General features: G+C 37.7%; 1 protein-coding gene across 5 annotated transcripts in view; it reads right to left on the bottom strand.

The window, feature by feature from the left end:
* Positions 1-413: 413 nt before the first annotated feature.
* LOC125241646 (neuropathy target esterase sws) overlaps positions 414-13,717 on the bottom strand; it is an 80,445-nt gene continuing 67,141 nt past the window's right edge. For 3 of the 5 annotated variants that reach the window (XM_048150214.1, XM_048150213.1, XM_048150212.1), the window contains exons 26-30: positions 13,458-13,666; positions 12,523-12,670; positions 9,596-9,646; positions 1,421-1,527; positions 414-891 (exon numbers count right to left, since the gene is read on the bottom strand). In XM_048150214.1, the coding sequence (XP_048006171.1) occupies positions 888-891; positions 1,421-1,527; positions 9,596-9,646; positions 12,523-12,670; positions 13,458-13,666 (519 nt within the window). In that variant the 3' untranslated portion in view covers positions 414-887. Of the gene's footprint in view, positions 892-1,416; positions 1,528-9,595; positions 9,647-12,522; positions 12,671-13,457; positions 13,667-13,717 lie in introns of those variants that run through there. The other 2 variants (XM_048150216.1, XM_048150217.1) reach the window with 2 other exon arrangements.

A 13,717-nucleotide genomic window follows, 5' to 3' on the forward strand; every position in this document is an offset into this window, starting at 1 on the left:
TCTGTCAGAATCGTCCACAGCATGCTAAAGTTTTTTCTTACACGACAATGCTCGCCCACACATTGCAAAAGTGACTCGGCTAAAGCTATTGGAGCTAGGTTGGAAAGTGATACCTCATCCACCGTACTCTCCAGACTTGGCACCTACGGATTACGCATTGTTCAGATCGCTAAGCAATGCCTTGAATGAAAAAAAGTTCGATGATCAAGCCCATCTACGACAGTACATAGCTGAGTTTTTTTAATCTAAACCTAAGAACTTCTTCGCCGATGCTATTCATTCTTTACCAGAACGATGGAGACAAGTAGTATATAACGAAGGCCGTTATATTTTTGATAAATGATTAAAATAATAAATTAAATAAAAATTACAATATTGGTTATGATTCGCTCATTACTTTCTTACCAACCCAATAGTATGCATATAGACTTACTGCGTTTTAACTTTGAGGAGCAGTGTGAGATACGAGATTTTTTCAAAGTAGTGACGATAGGGCGCTTTACACACAAAGTCTCATCTCAACAGACTGTTCCCTATAGGCAAGCGTCCACAGACCCGCATCGTACGCATCGCCTTTAGTATTCTTTGTATAGAAAGTCACACAAGTGTATCCATCCATTGATGCACACTGTACAGTACCCGGCGATAATAATTGCCCATCGGTTTTCGTAGAGCATTGTCTCTTTCTTGCTTATGTGACGTTGTTTCTTTCCAAAGACCGATGTGCGATGCGAGTGGAGGCCTAGCTTACAACTAAAGCTACACTGGTTAAAGTCCATATTTGGTATAGCAAATGGTTATTACACTGGTCCGCGGTCCGTTCAGTTTTGGAAGACACCGCGAGCATGCTCGTACAACGCTTTGCACAAATCGTGCAGGGTCGGGTCTCACCTGTGGAGATATTACTTTATAAGTACATACATAAATACTTTACAGATATTAAACAATTAGTATTGCAACGAGATTATGCATACTAGCGCCATACATACTCGTGGTTCCCCCGCTAAGCGGGGCTTCTGGTAAGTTATAAGTAAAGTCCTCACCTACTGTCACTTTTACTAAGCAGATCATACACTCCTCGAGTCAATTTTATCTTCAGGGAGGTACCGACGAGTTCGATCAAACTTAGATTAGGTCGGTGAAAACCCAGCGAAGAGGGAATTCTTAATACCTACTTGTCGAATACCCGCGCTGCGGGGCTTCTGAATCAATGGTAAAGTTCTTACCTGCTCCCTCCAGTTTATTAAGCGGATCATACACATCCGATTCCAGATACCGACGAGTCGGGTCTAACCTGGATTACGTTAGTGTAAATCCTGCGAAGTGGGAACTCTTAATACTGATCGAACCCCAGCAATGCGGGGCCTCGGCTAGGCCCTGATAAAATCTAATCTATTAATCATAAAATCCTCAGTCTCACCTGCCCCCTCCACGTTTATTAAGCGGATCATACACCTCCGACTCGGAATCAATTTCGTCTTCAGACAGCGAGAGGGACCCACCGACCCGCCGGGTTCGCAGACCCTCCTGAAATTAGTTGAAAGTTATTTAATTTTGTACGTATATGATTACAACTTTTCGATATTGAACATACACCTCAACCTTGAAAACAAGACAGACATATTTTCCCAGTTATGTTTTATAAATAAGTCAAGCCCGCTGTAGGGTCAACATCAGAACGTATGTATCCACCATTTTGGAAAATATTGCTACGATTTATAACGAAATGTTTGGACATACGACCGATACGACCTTCAAATCTTCAAGGAAAGAGCGTACACTCATCATAAAGGCCGGCAACGCACCTCCAACACCTCTGGTGTTTCGGGTGTCGGGTGTGATCGCTTACCATCAGGCGACCTGTCTGCTCGTATGCCTTCTATCCCATTAAAAAGAAAAACATTTTTTACATTATTTCCTGGGTGTACGTTCCGTCCTGGATGACACTTACAAGTACTCAGATCAAACTCCCTTCTTTTATTTTTTATTTATAAAAATGCGAAAGTTACTATATCTACAGCTCAACTAGGGTGCAGTGTGCCGGCGGCGGAAGGACCTACGGAACTATTTTTTTCCGTCTATTGTCCTTTGAGTCGTCGGCAACCCGAACTCTCCTTAGAACTCGTACACTCCTTTTTGATGTGTACTTAACACAGCAAAGGGGAGTGTTCAAGTTTCTAATGGGTTGGCAACGCGCATGTGACACCCCTTGAGTTGCAGGCGTCCATAGGATATGGTGACTGCTTTCCATCAGGCGGACCGTATGCTTGTTTGCCACCGACGTAGTGTTAAAAAAAACTGTCTCTTGCTTCTTCTAGATTTAACGGAATCTATTGAGATGAAATTTCTATGAAGATAGTTTAAGGTTGGGGATGGACATATAAAGCATAGTTAATTTAGAATTGGTACGCGATGGGAGGAATTTAATTTTTAAATGAAAAGAAAAAAGTAAACAATATTTTTTTATTGCAGAATATAAAAGATCGTTTATTAATTTATAGCGTGTCACATATATTTCAATCATTCAGTATGTTTATACACAAAATTACGGACTTTTCTGAAAATAGTATTCATCATCCTCTGAACAAGATTTTCATCCATCTTTTTTGTCTGTTGATTCCGTGTGGACCGCAAGGTGTGGATATTTTGAATTATTTTGCCACTATTATTTAATTGTCCTTTAATGAAATAATGATTCGGGCAATAATTATTGCCTAGTAGTTTTCTGGAAATTCAACAATTTAGCAATCATTGACCCAGACCAAGTACACCGGTCAAATCTTACATGAAAATCGGCTAAAAAAACAAAGTGTGATGTAAAGCTGGATTTTTGGTATGTTATTTAGAGTCCTTGGGGGAATGTAAGACTACATTTTGCAAGCAAAAAAAAAGTGTGCTAACTTCGTAATTTAAAAAAAAAAGGAAAAAAATCGGACATTTTTTGATCTTTATTTTTTTATTAAAAAACTATGCGTTTTTGGTCAAAAGTTGCTGTGTAATGTTGAAAGCGCATTAAATTTCAAACAGTTTGACATCTTTTTTATCAATGTCCGTCAAATAGTTTTCGAGATATGAAGCGTCAAAAAAGGTTAATTTTTGACGCATTTATAAAATGTAGCGTTTTGCCAATATTTTTAAACAAATATCTGCAAAATACTTCATGATATGATATATATTGCAATATAACATTGTATAAAATTTATTTTGCTTTAGTTTTAGTGCAAATAAAGGTCAGTAAGACGAATAGTTACTTTGGTAAACAAAAAAAAATCTATAAATAGAGAAGCCAAGAGTCTGGTAGATTGGTTAAGGTAAAATAGTTTACGCTAAAAGTTTTAGGTTGAAAGTGCTATCTATTCGATCTTACTTTCTTTGATATCCGTTTATTTGAAAAAATTGTCTAAGCTAACTTTGCATCGATTTGACTATTACTAATGAAGAAATAAAATACAGTAAAATTTTGAAGTTTAGTAAATTAGAAAAATAAAACAGAATTAGTTACATTTTACTTTTCCTTTTTGAGGGTCCTGGTTCTGCATCTTGATGGCACAACTCCTGTAGTGATAGAAAGTCCACTTGAGTTGTATTTGACCACCAATTGCTGTGGAATAAACTACGGGAACGGAAAGCGCCCACGCCAATTATAAAGATACTGGAGAAGTGGTATTCCCAGCAGAAGAACGTAGTAAGATGGAAGTCAACTCTGTCCACAGCCAGCGGGCTAAACTGTGGCGTGAGACAAGGAGGCAGTATGTCTCCGGCTCTCTTCAGCGTGTACATGGATGGGCTGTCGCAGGCTTTGACCAGTACCGAGGTTGGCTGCTCCATCAATGGACAAATGATAAATCACATCGCATATGCAGACGATATGGTCCTACTAGCACCATCTGTGGGAGCTATGCGTAAGTTACTTGCAGAATGCGAGAGATACGCCAGCCAGCATAACATGAGATACAATCCGGACAAGTCTGAATTTATGCTCATGGAGGCAGCACATATGCCCACACATGTACCACCTCTTTTGCTTGATGGAGTTCAATTGCGGAGAGTACACGAAGTCAAATATCTTGGCCACATCTTGTTGTCCAGTTTAAAAGACCAGGAGGACATAGAAAGGCAGAGGCGAGCCACCGCAGTAAGGGCAAACATGTTGGCTAGAAGATTCGCCAAATGTAGTGACAGCGTTAAAAGACAGCTGTTCCTCAGTTTTTGTACAAGCGTGTATACTGTCGAGTTATGGTCCGACTACACCTGCGCGGCTGTGAGAGACCTGCGCGTGCAATACAACACATACTATGTACTGATATTTCGTTAAACGGAGAATACTATGATTCGGGCACGTCCACGACAACGCTCGTGAGATTACATCGATGTTATTGACCCTCAGTGATATGCTTTAAAAACCAGTCCGTACAAGAACAATTTCGGAACAATCTGATTCAATTACTTAATGAGGGTTTTCTACTCGTAAATATTTTTTTCCGCCAAGCGGCGATCCTGAGGTCTTTCTGACCGTAAACTTAACTTACTAAATAAATGTTGATTTGATATACGCAAATATGTGTCTGAGTAATACTTGAACAGCTCCCAAATAATAATAATTCGTTCTCGGCTACGCCTCCTGTAAATATATGTAAACTATCCCATTTGGCCATTACCATCCACCGATTATTTCTGATCCAGTTAGACACTAGACTTATGATATAATCCTATTTTTTTAAATAACTGGCACTCTTTTGGTCTTAAATGAAAGCTAGTGAAATTTTCTACATCTTTATTTTACAATTTATGTAATAGACTGAGTTGTTTTGCTGATATCTGTCTCAAAATATTAGCAAAACGAATATTTTCATAGAAAGGGGAAAAATGCTCTTTTTTTGACGCTTCATATCTCAAAAAATTATTGACGGACATTGATAAAAAAGATGTCAAACTGTTTGGAATTTAATGCGCTTTCAACATTACAAAGCAACTTTTGACCAAAAATGCATATTTTTTTAATAAAACGGCAAAAACCAAAAAAAGTCAGATTTTTTTACTTTTTTTTTTAAATTACGAAGTTAGCACATCATTTTTTTGCTTGCAAAATATAGTCCTACATTCCCCCAAGGACCCCAAATAACATACCAAAAATGCAGCTTTACATCACACTTTGTTTTTTTATTTCTCTTTTTGACCAGTGTAAAGGGGATTTTTCACGTATTTGTTCACAGTGCATTTTCGCCGGTCAACGTCCATCATCAATAACTTACAAACGCAAAAAGTTAGATCAACCAAATTTCTAATATAGAGTTATCAACGTATTAAAATTAAGATGTGACTATCAGTTTTTTTTTAATTTTTAAATATATTTTTTTTATTCGTCGCTAAACGCGTGCCAATACTATGTTAACTATGCTTTACTAACAGTACAGCTGTAGTGCGAAAAGGGTTTCCTTCGTATTTCTCCGGAAACGTTCGTATTTGTCATTCTAGTTCAGTCAATGTCAGTACATCTTGTACTGGGACTGACTGAAATAGCATGACACGGTCGTACGTTTCCGTAACAATCCGAAGGCATATCTTTTCGCACTATATCTGTATTATGTTTATTGTATATACCAGCAAAATTTAGTTTGTATACGTATAACACTATGTACATACAAGTAAACTGTTAATGTTAACAATTACGAGTTACGACGACAACTAAAGCCTAACCAGAAATATTGTACACCGTGTTTTTTTGTTCTCCGTTAAATTCGACATGTAGCTAGGTTCATTATCAGGAACCATCCTGTATATCACTTTTAGGTAAATTCGCAAAAAAATTTTTTTCATCATTTTCATACATAATAAATGAATTTATTAGTGTGAAAGACCCTTAAGAATAACATTCAAGTTAGTGTCAAGTGATTGACGGACCATGTCATAACAAATAACATTAGGAATTGGTAAAGGCTGTCACACACGTGTTCAGTAATTATCTTTATTTTTTTAATAACTCGATAAGCGTAAGAGTTAAGGCGCTAGTTTCTTAGAGAAATTAATTGTATTTGATCTAAAGAACCTTCCCTTAAAGTTAACGGAATTCAATAAAAACAGGGTGTATATGACCACGCGCCATGTTGCGGAATTTCATTAGAACTATTTTCTTCATACTACACAGAACTGTCACCGCATACATCAGAATAACAGCGCCCTCTTCACAATAGTCATATATTTCTGGTCAGGCTTTAAAAGCCATAGAAGAAAAAAGTTATAAGAAGTGTTATGGCGAAAGAAAAGATTTAGTACTGGGCTCCCCTGAGCTAAACCATAAATTAAATATAACAAGATCATACCGTCCCATACATTAAAATACGACCGCCTACGAACGCACTTACACTCCACCACACATAGATGGCGCCACAAAAAATGCCTTGTTGCCACCGATTATTTGTAGATAGGCATTAAGTGTCAATTCCGAGCCGTAAACTCACGTCACGCCATCTACAAGTATAATCGAAAGCTACAAGACATTTTCTTTGTGGCGCCATCTATGTGTGGTGGAGTGTAAGCGCGGTCTTAGGCGGTCGCATTTTAATGTATGGGATGGTATGATCTTGTTATACTTAATTTATGGCTAAACTACTACGTAAAGGGTTAAAAACACCCATCCCCACCCACCATTAACACCCGTTAAGGGTGAATATAAAGGTTTAAAAAGATAGAAGATATTAGATAAAAATACAGAAGGTGCATTGTACCAGAAAGTAGTAAATGGACCATTTTTTTCAAAGTTGTCCACCCCACTTTTTTTGGATTTGGAAATTTTTATGTGGTTTCCACTCAAAATCGCGAGCTCTTTCAATTCTAATTCTAATAGGAGAAAAAGTGTCTCAAGGCTTTTTTCCTACATTTTGTATGGCGGTAACGGGATGGAAGGTTCGAAAAAATGTATGGAAATCTTGGGACATTTTTTTTTTCTCCTATCAGGATCGAAAGACCTCGCGATTCTGGGTATTAATCGCGTAAAATGTTACAAAAAAAGTGGGGTGGACAACTTTGAAAAAAAAAAATGGCCCAAATACCTAACAAAATAGTGGAAAAAGATTTGAAGGCCGTTCTGTCGTACTGAGCAATAATTTGCTTAGTTTAAGTGACAAAAAAGCTATTTATAAAAAGTTTTGCTGTATGTCAATCTACGGTATTTGAATAAAAAAATAAAAATAATTTAAATTTAAAGTATTTCTGTAACAATCATGATTTAATGAGGAAGAATTTATTATTGCCTAAGCCGACTATACATCATATTTTTCATCACACTCACACACTAAAGGCCACTTGCACCAACGAAAACGGAAGGTTAACCCGAGGGTTAACCCACCATTTTATATGGAATTTGACAGTTGACAGCCCACTAACCCTGAGTTAAGTGGTTGGTGCAAGTGGGCCTAAATGTTCTATAACACGCAGGAAGTGAGGGAGTTATAGAATCTGCGAATAGATTTAGGATATATCTATTTATTTATTATTTACACATTGCAACTATTTGCAAGTGTGATGAAAGCCTTATGTGTAACAAAATTTGAGTCTTTAAATCGCTCCGACAAGCCTGTCGTGATTTAACTTACTCTCGTTTGCAATATTTAAAATCGCTTCGGCCCCTCGTATAGGGGCATTTTCAGAATTTGGGTCCCCCCAATTAGCGTAAGTTGTTAACAAAAATTAACTCGCTGTCAGTTTTGTGACGACAATTAAGCATAAAATCTGTCTAAAAATAGCAATATTTTTATAGAAAGAACCCCGCACGAAATGTTCGGAAAAATCCGTTCGGTCGATTTTGCTGAAATTTTGTGAAAAGATAGCCTCTAATACTCTAATTAACTGTGCGAAGACGCAACCTTAATTAATGACTAGTTTTCAAAATATAACGATTTTAGGTTTAACGAAAAATGAAGTAAGTATATATGATGCTAATATGCACTTACTACCTTTTTCCCAAGGTTGATTTAAGATAAAATGATTTCATAGTAGTAATAATATGACGTATTATAATCCTAATTATCTAACGTGTAAATATATTTATATATATCTAAATATATTCGTGGCAATATCGGGTAAAATATTTGAAGGTTCAAGCTATCTTATACTACGATGTTAAACTGTACAACTAATAATTAGCTTATATCTAATTGTATTTACAACGCTACATTTGTGCATTAAGAATGGCATAAAGTGTTCTTAATGATGGGTACTTTATGTTCTCTTCATATCGGGCAAAACCTAAAAAAAAAAACCACAAGATTGCTGTTACGTGACCGCATGTACCGATCGTTCTTGCTCCACTTAAAAAAAAAAACTAAAAGATCAACAAATGAGTCGCAGATCCAGGAGATACCTGATCGGGGTCGGGAGACGGTCACAGAATATTTTGCTATTATCGGAGAAAAACATAGTGTCAGCATGACACTGATTAATTATTTATGACACTTTGCATGAGTTGTTATTGCCGCACGTCTTCGCAAGTTCGCATTGGTCTCGCTACTTCATAGATAAGAGAAGATAATGATAACCGCGTGAAAACCGTCGTTTCTGTACATTAACATATTGGCACTCGTATCTACATTAATTACCTACGATTGTATATATTTATTGTAATTACTAATTAGGTACTCGGAACTTTAAAACATAGACTTTAAATAATGATCCAAAGTGTTTGTTCTTATTACGGAAAACGACTACGCGTACTAAGTATAGTAAGTATTCAACGTAGTCTTGTAGTGTAAGTAACTTTGTCAACAATATTTTAAAAGCCTTGTGAAACGATTTATATATATCAAGAACATTTTAATATCGTAATAAAATTGACTTCGGGAAAAAGGTAGTAAGTGCATATTAGCGTCATATATACCTACTTCATTTTTCGTTAAACCTAAAATCGTTATATTTTGAAAACTAGTCATTAATTAAGGTTGCATGTTCGCACAGTTAATTAGAGTATTAGAGGCTATCTTTTCACAAAATTTCAGCAAAATCGACCGAACGGATTTTTCCGAACATTCCGTGCGGGGTTCTTTCATGCTTAATTTTATTATCGCCACAAAATTGACAGTGAGTTAATTGACTTGACGACCGGTCTGGCGCAGTCGGTAGTGACCCTGCCTGCTGCGCCGAGGTCCCGGGTTCGAATCCCGGGTAAGAACATTTATTTGTTCCTGAGTCATGGATGTTTTCTATGTATATAAGTATTTATTTATTATATATATCGTTGTCTGAGTACCCACAACACAAGCCTTCTTGAGCTTACCGTGCGCCTCAGTCAATCTGTGTAAGAATGTCCTATATTTATTAATTAATTTTGTTAACGACTTACGCTAATTGGGGGGTCCCAAATTCTGAAAATGCCCCTATACGAGGGGCCGAAGCGATTTTAAATATTGCAAACGAGAGTAAGTTAAATCACGACAGTAGTCTGACACACAGCAGCAGCGAAAACAAGCAGAAACATACTTATACCAACAAGTCTTTGATACCAACAACCCAGAAACGAAACCACAACCTTTTCCCAGCACCAAGCATTTCCCAGCGCACAAATAAAAAAGAATTAAAAAAAAAAAACTACGGTGCCAAGTACCAATTCAGTGTCACTGATCCAAGCCGCTCTCTCCTCGACACTTGAAGACATCTGTATTAGAAATACCATGTTACTTGGTGCCCCCGAGTGAAACCTTCAGACTTAAAGACTCGAATCTTCTATGTGCAGTACGCGGGTGGGCATTTTCGCGAGAACCATCACCAAAAATATTTTTTCTAAGGTAGGTAAAGGGCGTGCCAGGATTAGGGTTGTAAATAGAAAAAAAACCAAATGTTTTTTTTCAGAATTGTGAAAAAAAACATGAAAAAAAACCGAGCACCTTGGTTTTTTTTCTAAAAATGGTTTTTTTTCAGATGAACAAATAATACGACAATAACGGTTTTTCGTGAGTTGTAACGTGTTTCAATAACAATAACGTAAATTTTAATTCAATTAACATTCAGTATACAAACGTTTGTTGGGGAATCCCCGATGCTGCGTGTAGCGTGGGGAGGCGGTGGTGTTGCCAACAGTAAAAAGTGATAACTACCAACTACAGATTTCGTAAATGTTACTTTTATAAGACCAGAAATTAAAGTTATTCGATTAAATTCGTTTAATAGTTAACATTAAGTCTAAAAAACCGTATAAAAGTATTAACTACTTTCAAATTTTGAGATTTCGTACTTTAGAAAAAAAAACATACTCCAGAAAAAAAACTGTTTTTTTTCACGGTTTTTTTTCATGTTTTTTTTCAAGCCAGAAAAAAAACCGTTTTTTTGCAACCCTAGCCAGGATAAGCTAAGTGATTCTGTCGCCGACGAATTTGGGCTTTTAATTTTTACGGTTGGTGTGGCTCTTGGCACTTTATAGTTACAAAGTTTTGGATGCTCAAATTTTGTATTTTATAGTTATAAAGTTTAGGGTGCTCAAATTTTGCACATTAATTACTGGTGTAGAGCCACACCAACCATAAAAATTAAAAGCCCAATCGTCAGGGCAGAATCACTTAGCTTACCCTGGCACGCCCTTTTATGTTTTTCCTACTCAGAATCACAAGCCCTTCCGATCTAGGTCAAAAAAAAGGGGTCCCAAAATTTTCTATTATTTTCCATACTTTCCACTTTGTAACCGTTGTGCAAAGTGTTTGAAAAATGGTAACGAAGTGGAAAAATTAAATTTCGGACGATTTTTTTTACCTAGTAGGATCGAAAGGGCTCGTGATTCTGAGTATGAAAAACATGAAATTTACCTATTTTGGAAGAAAAAGGTTTTGAATCTTTTTGCCCGGGTGCCATAGTACAGTCACTTGCAATAGTGTATGACTGTTCGAAGCTCTAAGCGGTTGTAGGTGCAAACGAAAGGTCCCACCGCTGTCGCCTTTACGACAAATTTCGTGCCTAGGGGCCAATTTCTCAAACAATATTAGAATAATATTGTTAGCTGCAGTGTAAAACCAAAAGTTTCATCGAGTCTTTAAGCTAAACACTAACTAACAAACCCCATCGGGTCTACAGTTAATTGGTGAAATTCATACATATCTTACGAGTATATACACGGTGTAACACGAGGAAACCGAAAGAGTTTAACTACGCATTTCTGAGAACAAAATAAAGATTATATGACATCAAGCAAATTTCGCCAAAAACATTTTTTTTTTGTGTATTTTTTTTTAGTTTTTTTGGATGTATTTTGCAATTTTCACATAAAAAATAAACGTTATTCGTAAAACTCGCAATTCAAATAAAAAATATTTCTAAAAAAATACTTTTTTGCAATGAGTTAGTAGTTTACTTTTACATATCTACACCAAAGAGGATAATTAGATTATATCCGATAACGGTATCATCGCCATTAAACAGCGTTTTGTTCTCAGAAATGATAAGTAATAATTGTAATTTTTTAAAATGCTCATAATTCTGAAAGTATTGTCGCCAGATGTCACTTACACTATACAAATAACTCGCATTTACTGATGTATGGAGTTACATTACAACTCTTCCCTTACTCATTCCTCTGTCTAAGACACTTTCATACCACGGGAATAGTAGATAAGAAGTGTGGACAGTTCTCTCTCCAATTGAATGCAGTTTAAACTCGAGCTGGGTCACTATCAAATTTACCTCATCGCTAAAAGACTATATAGCTGACACGTCTGGATTGTGTTATGTCTTTGTGGCTACGTAGACATGAATGCTAAATGTGTCTTTAGCAAAACGTCTGGATCTTAAAACGTAACAATTTAAAATGATCTAACTGCAAAACATCTTCATCTTCGAATGTCTGTATTACAAAACAGACATGAACGCTAAACAGTCAAGGAGCAAAAAATCTGGATTGTTTAATGTTTTTATTGCTAAATAGAATAAACGCCAAACGACCCGTTAGCAAAACGTCTAGTTTTAAAATGCTTAAGTGTCTTGAGAATTCAAACCTTCTCGCACTGTTAATAAGAACTGTTCTGTTACATATTTATAAACCATGGCGATGACACATTATATTTCAGGACGTTTTGCTACTGAATAGTTCTGTGTTGATGTCAATTAACTAACTACACTTTTGGCTTTTTAGATATGCTAATCATACGGACTATGTTTCTAATGGGTCGGCAACGCGCACGTGACACCCCTTGAGTTGCGGGCGTCCATAGGTTACGGTGACCGCTTTCCATCAGGCGGGCCGTATACCTGTTTGCCACCGACGTGGTATAAAAAAAAAAAAAAAAAATATGTATATTGTATATTTCCAGACGTTTGGCTACTCATTCATTCTAAGTCTTAGCCATCCAGTTAAATTTACTTTTTGCTGATTGAGTATTCTACTTTCATGTCATCCCAGCTGAATTGACTTTATACTGACTGTATATTTAAATTTTCTGACATCTAGCCGAAATAGTCGTTTAGCGATAAGGTAAACTTGATAGTGACCCCTCGAGTTGTTTCATTTTGAAGGGGACCTAAAGGAAAAGGTATGGATTGTGAGGTTACATCCATGATGCCCGCGCTGGGCTCCGAGGCGTAGCCCTCGAAGTGTCTCGGGTCCTCCTCGTAGTCGGACGAGGAAGAGGAGTCGTTGTCCGCGCCGCGCCCCGTGCGCACAGAGCACACCATCTGTGCTAGGTCCGTGAACGTGTAGCTGGAAAATTGTTGTCATAAAATAACGAGAATAATGTGTAAATTACTTCAGTATTTGCCGATAAGTCAGACACACTGATTTAGAGCGTGCGCAGACAGAGAGCGGTCTGGAGTTCTGCATTCCGCGTTCAGAGTTCTGCGTTCTTTAGAATGTACCGAGTCTATAGCAACAACGCACACAGCGGGCAGTCTGCCCGCGGCGGTCAAAGCGGAACGCCGCGTTCTAGCGTTGTTTTCCCGCCGAGACAGAGAACGCCGGAACGCGGGGATGTCTGAGGTTGCAAACACAGAAAAAATAATGAATTGGTTAGGAAAAGGAAGGATTTCTGAGGTCGAATCTACGGATAGTACACGACGAAATGCTGTTATGTTTATTTTATCCTTAAAAAATAATAACAATGCCCTAAAATTACAGCCAGCCTTCATTTTTTCTCAATTAATGAAACTATTCGCTGTTCATCTGTAAGGAGAATTTAATAGGTGGAATTTTTGAGCAATAATTTTTCATAGGAAAACGAACTTTTCAGTGACATGTTGCATGTACAAAGACACAAACGAAACTAGAACGCGAGAATTTGAACGCCGCCTGTGTGCGTTGGAACTCTTGAGTGGTCAACGGTCACCAGAACGCGGAACTCTGACAGAACGCAAACCGCTCTCTGTCTGCGCACGCTCTTAAACTTACACGATCTTTAAACATATTTAAAATTGCAAACGGGACTTAACTAGACAACCTCCGGGACTTAACCTCCTGAGAGCGGTACGCGTTGCTGACTGTTTATACTCACTCGGTCAGTTGCGGGAGGTCGTCAGTCCGCCTCGGGTCTGCCGCGGCTCCTGACACGCCGCCGCCGCCGCCGCGCCGCTGCCCTTCGAAGTACGCCGCGCCGTGACGGTATCCCACTTCGCGGATTTCGTCGAACGAGCCGAATTGAAGAGTCTTATACGCGTCGATAGGCGGTCGGATGTATTCGCAGTAGTCGGATTTCTTCACTTCCTGAGGGATAACATGATTGTGTCGTAAAATGTAAAAGTAGATATCAATCAC

This window comes from Leguminivora glycinivorella, chromosome Z, assembly GCF_023078275.1.
Source record: "Leguminivora glycinivorella isolate SPB_JAAS2020 chromosome Z, LegGlyc_1.1, whole genome shotgun sequence".
Taxonomy (NCBI): Eukaryota; Metazoa; Arthropoda; class Insecta; order Lepidoptera; family Tortricidae; genus Leguminivora; species Leguminivora glycinivorella.